At 38.0% G+C, this 10,249-nt stretch overlaps 1 protein-coding gene across 1 annotated transcript; it reads right to left on the bottom strand.

Moving 5' to 3' along the window:
- Positions 1 to 498: 498 nt before the first annotated feature.
- LOC134824579 (papilin-like) lies at positions 499 to 7,412 on the bottom strand. The gene is made up of 10 exons (XM_063836486.1): positions 7,348 to 7,412; positions 6,430 to 6,618; positions 5,202 to 5,396; positions 4,761 to 4,955; positions 2,264 to 2,458; positions 1,889 to 1,994; positions 1,559 to 1,758; positions 1,178 to 1,324; positions 821 to 975; positions 499 to 644 (listed from the first exon to the last, which is right to left on the bottom strand). The coding sequence occupies exons 1-9, from the start codon at positions 7,409 to 7,411 to the stop codon at positions 836 to 838; spliced, it is 1,431 nt and encodes a 476-aa protein (XP_063692556.1). The 5' UTR covers position 7,412; the 3' UTR covers positions 499 to 644; positions 821 to 835.
- Positions 7,413 to 10,249: the final 2,837 nt, after the last annotated feature.

Raw genomic sequence — 10,249 nt, 5'->3', positions numbered from 1 at the left:
CAACAGCTCATGAGGGTAATGGAAATATTTCTACGAACATAGTGATAGTATAAATCTTATACAAAGGATGCCACAATACTGGAAACATGCCGCCACCTCCAAGTCGCCCACAAAAAGCCACTGAGCTGCATAGTTTTGCCACTATAACTCAACAGAGTTATTAATGTAAAGTGATTTAAACCTCATTCTGTCAGATAACCATAATATGCCATGATAGGACTACTTGTCCCAGAACTACGTGCCTAAGAACAACTTTTTTACTTGAAGAACCGTGGAAATTTCTGGAGCTAGACTTACGAGCTCTGCAAATAAATTATCTTTCGCTTCGAATTTGCCGTTATTTTCAAGATTTTCGCCACGATTTTGCGTAGTTTGGCTTAGTCCTTGGTTGGAATGTAATGTTATAAAGTGACAATATTGAATACATCCTCCCAGTTTGAGTTAGAGAGGGAAAGGGGGACACATACTGGTCACAGTATCGAATGAAAACTCAAGTCTAAAGGAAGGAAAAATTGATCAAAATTCAAATGAAATCTTATAATCTTCTAATCTTCAAATCTTCTAATCTTTTAATCTTTTTATCGTCTAATCTAAATATGTTCTTGTCCTCAAACGTTCCAGAAATCCTCACTGTCTCTACTCACCTGGGTTATTTTCATGATTGATAAACAAAATTATAATTTGATTTATTGATTTTTCTATGTCCAACGAATTCGATAATGTGTCAATAAAACTATAAAGCATGAGTACTATACTGCTTCTTCTATGACTGAAATCATATAATAATATAACCACAGCGCAAAATAAAAATAATTATTACTTCCGGTCGCAATTCTCAAATTGTCTGGAGGTCGAGGATTTCCTCACGCTTTGTTCGAATCATTTTCTTCGTGTTGAGGTCGTACTCTTGAACATCCATTTCAACATTGTTAGACACCAATTCTTCAAACAATCCCTCTTCTGTGCAAGTGCAACCTAAAAAATATCAAACTAACAATATTTAAATTCTAAGTAGTTGAAAACAAAAACGGTCCTGTTCATGCATTTTGAATTTAAGCTTAGATAGCGTAGGATTGTCAATAAAATTAATTAAGACTTCCAGCTGTTCGGGCGTCTTGAATTTGTAAAACACAGCTTGACCTTACTATGGATTTGCGTAGTATTTAATCTAACGCACCGTTCAATCTTTTGTGAGTCCATGTCATCACATAAGGAATGGAAACCTTGTCCTTGCGCATCATAGCATTGCATACCGCCCTCTTCTTAGGCGGAGCGGTGCACGAAAACTTCACCGTTATAATTTTTTTTGTAGTTGTTTGCTCCCCTGCAAAATAGATTATCAGCACATAAAATAGTTATTGTATAGGTGTGGTAAGTTGGCGAAAAGAGGAAATGAAGTTTGTTAGCACGATCTTGTAGATTGAAAATTCAAACTAATGACTAAGTGATTATGCTAGCATAATACATAATACGTATCTAGCTAAAAGTAAAAGTAAAAGAAAATTGGATTTTAAGCGCTTTGAAAATAATATAAGGTTCATTAAATTACGCTTGTTACCTGAACTGAACGAATATGATCCGCTAACTTCAGCAGAAACACCAACACCGCCTAATCCTGGAACTCCAACATTGAATGAGGTGCCTACTTTGACGGTGGCACCAGAAGTATGGGAGAACTCCATCATCTTCCAAACCTCAACTTGTTGGGACAATGGGACTACCAGATCTCTGCTACCTCTATTTGTCAACTCCTTATTACTGAAATTTGAACCGATTTGTAATTTTTGTATAACCTTATTACATATAAATGTAATAAGTGATTAAACAATTATATAAAGTCTGACAGTAATTAATTCGATTTCACTATTTCGTAAACTGCGAAACTTACACAATGAAATCAGGCCGAACTGCAGTAACAATTTTATTATCCATGTCGTATTCGATGTCAGTAGCTTCGTAGTCATCGCCATTGATGTTGTCACATCCACAGACCTCTTTAAAAAAGAGTTTTTTAAATTAATGCGTTTTAATAGAATGAACTTATTTTACTTACAGTGAAGCTAAATCTCACAAACTGCTAAAATACTCATTTTGTGAGATTGATAAGAAAAGTAATAAGGAATAATATCGAGGAATACATAGTGTATATATTTATTATATTTATATTTCAATACAGGTTTTTAATTTGTAGAAGTACAGCTACAAACTATTTATATATATACGATTCTTTAAATTGTTTTAACACTTCTAAGGTCACTCGCACCTTGGTAGTTCTCACAGTTTCCATTGGGACACGTCCTGTACTGGTCTCCCTCGCAGCATTTACTGTCTCTCTGAATCACACTGCCATCACACTTGCTACCCTGTGGACCGTAGTACTTTTCCTTGTTCGATTTACAACAGTACTGTCCGTCACTGTAGGCGTAGGGATGGGAAGCAGGACATTCGAGAGGTTCTCCTGTTTGTGTATTTAAATACAAATGTTGAAATACAATTTTAATCTGCAATTATAACAAGAAATGCGGCCGCTTTTCTTTTGTGGATTGCCGCTCAATTTCCCGATCCGTAATGGCTTATTTTATTATATTCAATATAACCTGGGTCCCCAGTCTTTGCTGTTTATAAGTATGCAGATATAATAGCGCCAGCGGAGTGACAGGCCGAGCGCCACCCAGTTAATTCCATATTGAAGTTGAAAATCGTGTAACACTAACCATATGTTTATTGTTTAATTTTATTGTTTTAGTCAGTGTAATAAGCGCCAAGCGCGAGCACAGAACTTTTTTTCTCCGATTTCGATAAATTTGGTACCAAAATTTGTCTAAAAATGTGAATAAAATAAATCCACCGTGTAGCAATTTTCGCTAAAAATGCTACACGGCGCTTGTTTGCCGCGCGTGCTTTTTTTGCGCAAATTTTTAGTTTTTGGCCTATAACTTTCACATTTTCAGTTATTATCACATAATTATTATGGCATCGTAATCAGCTCATCGAGACGAAACTTTTAGTACTAATATTTTAAGATTTAAAGGAAAATTATTCTCAAAATTTTTCAATCTGAACACAAGGGTCCCCCCTTGTGTGAAATTTTGAACAAATTTTTGAAAAATTTGGTGCTTAAAATATTATAATTTTGGTACCAAAAGTTGCGTCTGACTAAGTTCATTACGATACTGTAATAATTATTTCAAAATATTCAATATTTTAGGAGTTATAGGCATTTTAAGCAATAAATTACCCATTTTTCGTCCTTTGTACATTCTTGTAATGCACAGGAGGCCCACATATAGCTCGACGTTATTTTGCTACACGGTGAATTTGCATTATTCACACTTAGAGGCAACTTTTGGTACCAAATTTATCAAAATCAGAGACAAAAAATTCTGTGCCAACTCATGGCGCTTATTGCATAGACTATTTATGCAACCAGCGTGGATCTGTGCAAAATAGTGATACTAACAATAATAACATTAACATTAACAATATGCTATCAATAAGTACAGTGCTTAGTGGGATACGTACGTACACGACATAACATGTTGAAATTTAACGGGTGATACTCGTAAAATATTTGTTTCAACTCGGCGCGCGTCCTGGTAGGTTGTAAACCTAAAAAGTGAAATTAACAATTTACTTGGTCAGTTCAGCGCCGAGCGACAACAATTATTTAATTCAGAATATCTCGCAAAATAACGTTGTGCAGGGTAGTTAAGAACGTGGGCGGCATATTGGCGCGCGGGCACGTATGTACGCTCGCAGGCACGCGCGCACGGGCGCAAAGGTACCAATACCATATTTTAAAAACTCGTTTGCTAACCCTTGTCCTTGACTCTTTTGTGCCTTCGGCATTTTGAGTCATGGATCGGGAAAAAATTAACCTTGCTAAAATTGACGGATGTTACTCGTCTAAATTTCTTCGAAGTAGCGCGCGCCGCTTTCTTCTCGACGGCAAGTGCTACGAATAGGTAGTGCGCCATCGACAGTGAGCCGCGCGTGCCGACTGTAGGATGGTTTTTTAGCGCTAATTTCGGCCAGCACAATTTTCTTCAAACAAATAGATATTAAGTATCCTTCCCGACCTCCAATTGCAACAAAAATTGGTAAGCTTACTTATAGACTTACAAGGAAGGTGTCCGAAAAGTTTAAAGCATATCCAACCATCAGACATAATGTTACAGCTAAAAGCAGCGTATTTTGCCCCATTTTGATCACTATATCAACTCCGATATCCACCAAATTTTTCGAACAGTTGTGACAGCCCTATTGGAAGGTCGTCGCCAATTTTCAGAATGATCTCATTCAAGGAACTGAAGATATATCCAAATAATACGACAAAAATCAACGAATTTGGTCAAATTTGGTCAAATTACGCGACTTTTACAGCTAATTTTGCTCCAAAAGCCGCGCACCATCAAATATGGCACCTAGGCGAAACTCACTGATCTTTCCAAAAAGGTATGACAAATTTGGTACTGTGAAAATTCTCACAGTCTCTAGAAAACAATGGTACAAAAATTTTTAAAATCCGAGCAAGTTTATTTTTATGGTGCACCCCCTACTACGAAATAGCGCGCGCCGGGCCAGACCATTAACAATTACAGTCAATGCTAAAATCGCAAGTTTGCGATTTCATTTGGTTCAACTTCGTGCTAGGAATCAGTTTTTTAATAAATTTTTTGTGTTTTAAAGAAAATTCGTCAAGGTTCATTATTGATATCAATGATTCTTAAAATTGATTTAATGAATCAAAAATCACCCACCCGAGTAACTTTGGCAGTTTCCATTGGGACACGTCGTGTGCTGGTCTCCCTCGCAGCATTCACTGTCTCTCTGAATCACACTGCCATCACACTTGCTACCATGTGGACCGTAGTACTTCTCCTTGTTCGATTTACAACAGTACCGTCCGTTACTGTATGCGTTGGGATGGGAAGCAGGACATTCGAGAGGTTCTCCTGTTTGTTTATTTAAATACAAATGTTGAAATACAATTTTAATCTGCGTTTATAAAAATTAACCTTTCTTGTTTCTAAAATTGCAAGTTTGCAATTTCATTTGGTTCAACTTCGTGCTAGGAATCAGTTTTTTGGTAAATTTTTGATGTTTTAAAGAAAATTCGTCAAGGTTCATTATATAAGGTTCATTATATTATTGATATCAATGATTCTTAAAATTGATTTAATGAATCCAAAATCACCCACCCGAGTAACTTTGGCAGTTTCCATTGGGACACGTCGTGTGCTGGTCTCCCTCGCAGCATTCACTGTCTCTCTGAATCACACTGCCATCACACTTGCTACCATGTGGACCGTAGTACTTCTCCTTGTTCGATTTACAACAGTACCGTCCGTTACTGTATGCGTTAGGATGGGAAGCAGGACATTCGAGAGGTTCTCCTGTTTGTGTATTTAAATACAAATGTTGAAAAACAATTTTAATCTGCATTTATAATAAGAATTTCGCCGCGGTTAATATATAAACCACGCACGATCCATTTTCCCTCGCTCCTACTAAATCGCTCGCCCAATTTTAAGAAAATTCTTGTGAGAAGGCCCTTTGGGCATGAAAGTGATCTAGATCGGTGTATTTTTGGACGCTGATTCCGAATCACCCCCCATGACGTAGGATTAAAATGCTTCTCTGGAGAGTTATGGGCAAAAAACCGTTTTGGTCACGTGACAGGCTAGTAAAACGTGAATTCGATTATTTAGGGCTCGGGTAGGGTTAGAGTTGTGGTTAAGATTATGGATAGCTTCGGGGTTATGGTTAGGGTTAGGGTTGGGATTAGAGTTTATGTAAAACCGTTTTGTACGGTTGCAAATCCAAAAAAACCAAGGTCACTTGAAATTTTTGGGCGAGCGATTTAGTAAGAGCCATTTTCCCTACGATGTACTTGTATCTTGTATAACTATAATCAATTCTTTCGAGTGAAAAGTGTGACTGGAAAAAAGTGCAGCAGCATATTTACATACGATTTATTTGACCATGCAATGTAGCGCCGCGCGCATCAACAATAAATAAATCCAGAAAATTGCGGAAAATAACTTTGCGAAGGAGGTACTTCACTGTAATTAATTAACACGTGGCTAGTAGGGTCGCGCGCAGCATAACAGACGCTTCCAATACACATAATTATAGGGAAGTGGTCTGTATTGCGAAGGAGCAGACTTTTGTCGTCATCGCAGGTCCATCGGGCCACCTCATATATCTAAACCCGATTACTTATTCCCTACGATCTTTTTGCCTTCGGCAAGAGTAGGGAAAAAATTAACCTTGCTAAAGTCGCAAGTTTGCAATTTCATTTGGTTCAACTTCGTGCTAGGAATCAGTTTTTTGGTAACTTTTTGATGTTTTAAAGAAAATTCGTCAAGGTTCATTATTGATATCAATAATTCTTAAAATTGATTTAATGAATTCAAAATCACCCACCCGAGTAACTTTGGCAGTTTCCACTGCGACACCTCGTGTACTGGTCTCCCTCGCAGCATTTACTGTCTCTCTGAATCACACTGCCATCACACTTGCTACCAAGTGGACCGTAGTACTTCTCCTTGTTCGATTTACAACAGTACCGTCCGTCACTGTATGCGTTGGGATGGGAAGCAGGACATTCGGGGTCTGAAAAATAAGCCGAACGTAACGTGATGGAAATATTTTAAACGGGCATATCCTGTCCAAACCAAGGATGCACTACATGAAGAATTCGTTGTAACTTTGTTTGAAAATCATTAATATTTATACATATTAATGCTTTTCAAACATTATATATGTATTATATGTATATATATATTTATCCATAGACACAGTGTTTCGTCCTATTAGGATTCATCAGTATGCCAACCCTGAATCCGAATTTAGAGATAGGCCTTAGAAGATTTTTTATTCAATTTTGAAAATCTTGGACCTGAAAAAATCGTCAAAAAATGAGGTTTAAGATTTTCAAAATTGAATAAAAATCTTCTAAGGCCTATCTCAAAATTCGGCTCGACAGATATCCTCTAAATGATCCATACTCCATAGAACACATCTTGAAAGTTTCAGGGTGATTGCTTTAAAAATGTAGGAGAAGATAGATTTTTAGACTCGATTTTTAGGGCGCGCGATTGAAAATCGCTCGCGCAATACAATTACACATAAGCGCTGACCTTTGGCTGGCGATAATTTTGGCTAGGAAAAATACTTTTCCATGGGACCAAAAACAGCTGAAAGATATCACTCCCCTTTATCAGAAACAACTATAAAATCAATTTCGAGATAATATTGATGAAGACCCCCCCCCCCCCCGGCCCCTTAAAGATATGATTATCAAATTTTAAAACAACAAACATTATTTGGCTGTTTTCCTACCTTTTCCAGAAACTGCACTGACTGCCAAAAGCGCCAAAGCAGTGATCATTGTAGACATGTTCATTCTGAAAAGTGGAAATTCATAAAAATTATATTAAACGAAATTCGAAGCGGAAGGCTAAACTGACCTTGGTGCGTCAAGAAAATTTAACAAATCATTTAAAAATTAAATCCAGCTTTCTTGAACTCCATGCATATCAGTTAAAAACTACTGTATTATTGACCTAACAATAATAATATAACAAACTAGTTTTGAGTAAATCAGTAGATCTGATATAAAGCAATTTAATGCTTTAGTTGGGGGCTAGGCCTGTATTACCAGCCAATGTTTACTCAAAATATATGACATAATTATTATTTATGAAAAGTCAAAACTCACACAAAATTAAAATATCATAGATAAATATTCAAAATAGAGCTTATACTTATTTCCTTAAAATTAGGTGAATAAGTGTACAACGTGCTAAACCGAAGTTCAGACTGACCAGTGAAAATGGGCGAGCGTACCAAGTGTCATTTTAATTAGAAGTTTTAGTCAGTGATTTATTATTGAAGCTTGTAATTACAATATCTAATGCTCCTATAAATACTTTAATTAATTGTTTGTTCCGTTATTCTTTTTCCTTCCTCTTTTCCTTGTCATCCCCTTTAGTTTTAAGGTTCTTGCTATAAATGGCTACAGCTAACACTATTAATGCTAAGTACCAAACAACAAGTGGGAGGTGGATCGTTGGTATACCATTAAATCGATTTAACACCGCAATTCCAGTCGCAAGCCTGGGACCACTACTAGCATAGTCACAACATCTACAAAGCTGCCATATAGCCTGACTGACAATTTTCTCGACTGACTGACAATGTTTCTTCTTTTTCCCCATTTAGAATACAAAGATTAGTACATTTTAGCCTATGATTAATATTATATTTTTACCTATAGTTTACCTAGATTACCTGGGGACCTCAGGCTATTACATGTATATTTATGTTCATAATCATGAAATAGAGATTAGGCGGAATGACTTATTACTTATGACAGGCTGACTCTGAGCAGCAAATAACAATTTCTTCGAACAAATGCACATTAAATAACCTTCCCTCAGTCCAATTTTAACAAAAATTGGTAAGCTTACTGATAAATTTTCAAAGAATCTGTCCGAAAAATAATTTGAGGCATATCCAATTATCAAACATTGTGTTACAGCTTAAAGCAACGTCTTTTCAGGCACGTAGCCAGGGGGGGGGGGGCTAGGGGGGCGGCAGCCCCCCCCCCCCCCCCCCCCCCCGGAAAAAATCGAACCCCAGAAAAAAGATAAGCCCCCTAGTCCCCATGGTCGCCTGGTAACTGGGCTGTGTTTATGACTGCAGTCAGTCAAAGATTTGAACTGTGGATTAGTAAATATAGGATTTCAAGGATTTCAAAATAAAAATAAAATGATCATTACAATAAACATTGTGTCGGATCTAAATTTTAAAAAATAAAGATAAAATGAAAGTCAAAAACGAAAAAACCGAAACCTGTCCTGAAAAATGCACGGTTGACGGTTATAGTCTAAAGAGTTTAAAAACCGAGCTATTCTAAAAAGGAATGTTCATGACGCGAACAACCAGTCCTTTGTGTCCATGCCTAAGATCCACACATAAATTCCACACTAAATCAAAAGTGTGAAACGCACACGAAAAATAACACACTGTCGGATCCACGTTTCGCATGTTGAGTCCGTGAGTCATGTTGTAGGTCCTTCCTTTTCTTTTCTGTCACTCGGGGGGAACCTCCGCTTGTTCACTTTACTCAAGAATCTGGCAGTTTCTCTGATCAATAGGATATCCTTGAAGAGGTCGGCAAAGGTCTCCGCTCCAGAGGTGATCATGGTTCTCGCCTGCTGACCTATGTTTCGCCTCAGGTCGTCGTAAAGCGAACAATCCGTGAGAACGTGTTTCTCATCTTCAATGATCGGCTCAAACATTGGTAGTTCGGCCAGTATACCGACAGCTTCAAGGTCTGATGAAGAACAGTGCTTACAAATGCGACTGAGCGGATTTTCACGGTTGATGGCGTATCTACCGGTCTCGATATTGAACTTATGAGCACTCATTCTGAACTGCGCCAGCCGCTTCACCTCTTCTCCACTGAGCTGCAGGTTCAGGTACGCTTCAGCTGTAAATTCACTTTTGATAGTGTTGTAGAAACTGAGCTTCCGGTTGTTTTGCCGCTCATCGTTCCAACAGTTAATAAAAGTACTACGTAGTGCTGTTTTGAATTGGTTGGGGTAGGTCAACCTGCGAGATGATACTGACTGAAGGCTTTGTCGGAGATCTTCTATACCTTTGTACCATGGCAGATTGAGTGTGCGTTGTTCTATGAACGCCTGTCTGGCTAGACTTGTGCAACCAGCTCTGTCCATTTGCTCAAGTCGGTTGAAATACCCAAATACTTGCTTTGATGCCTTTATCACTAGGGGGCAGCGGCCTGTATCACCCCATACACTCGCATTTGAGGTTTTTCTGCCCACTCCTAAGGTCCACTTGAGGAATGAGAGATGAAGCTTTTCGAGAGGATCTCTTGCAGTCTCCTTCAGGAGAGATTTGGTGTTGATATTATCTTGATAGTTTCTGACAAAGAGAGTCTCTGGGAGCCACACCTGACATCCGTATGTCACAATCGGTACCACAAGCGCGTCGAATAGCTTGAATACGATTGTTCGACTGAAGTGTCTTAAGTCAATACTGCTTTTTAGCGTGAAGTAGCTTCTGAGACCTTTTTGCTTCAGTTTGTTCTGTGCTACTGCTGAAGAACCGTTGAGGGTGAAGGTTATCCCGAGGTAGCAATATTCTCGAACTGATGTGATGTTGGTTTCGCCGAGTTGGAATGTCAGACTCTCTTTAAGGAGCCTCCCGGAACGGT

The sequence above is a fragment of the Bolinopsis microptera genome, chromosome 12 (assembly GCF_026151205.1).
Source record: "Bolinopsis microptera isolate Bmic1 chromosome 12, MBARI_Bmic_1.0, whole genome shotgun sequence".
In the NCBI taxonomy this organism is placed as follows: domain Eukaryota; kingdom Metazoa; phylum Ctenophora; class Tentaculata; order Lobata; family Bolinopsidae; genus Bolinopsis; species Bolinopsis microptera.
This window is presented reverse-complemented; position numbering and strand designations above follow the sequence as displayed.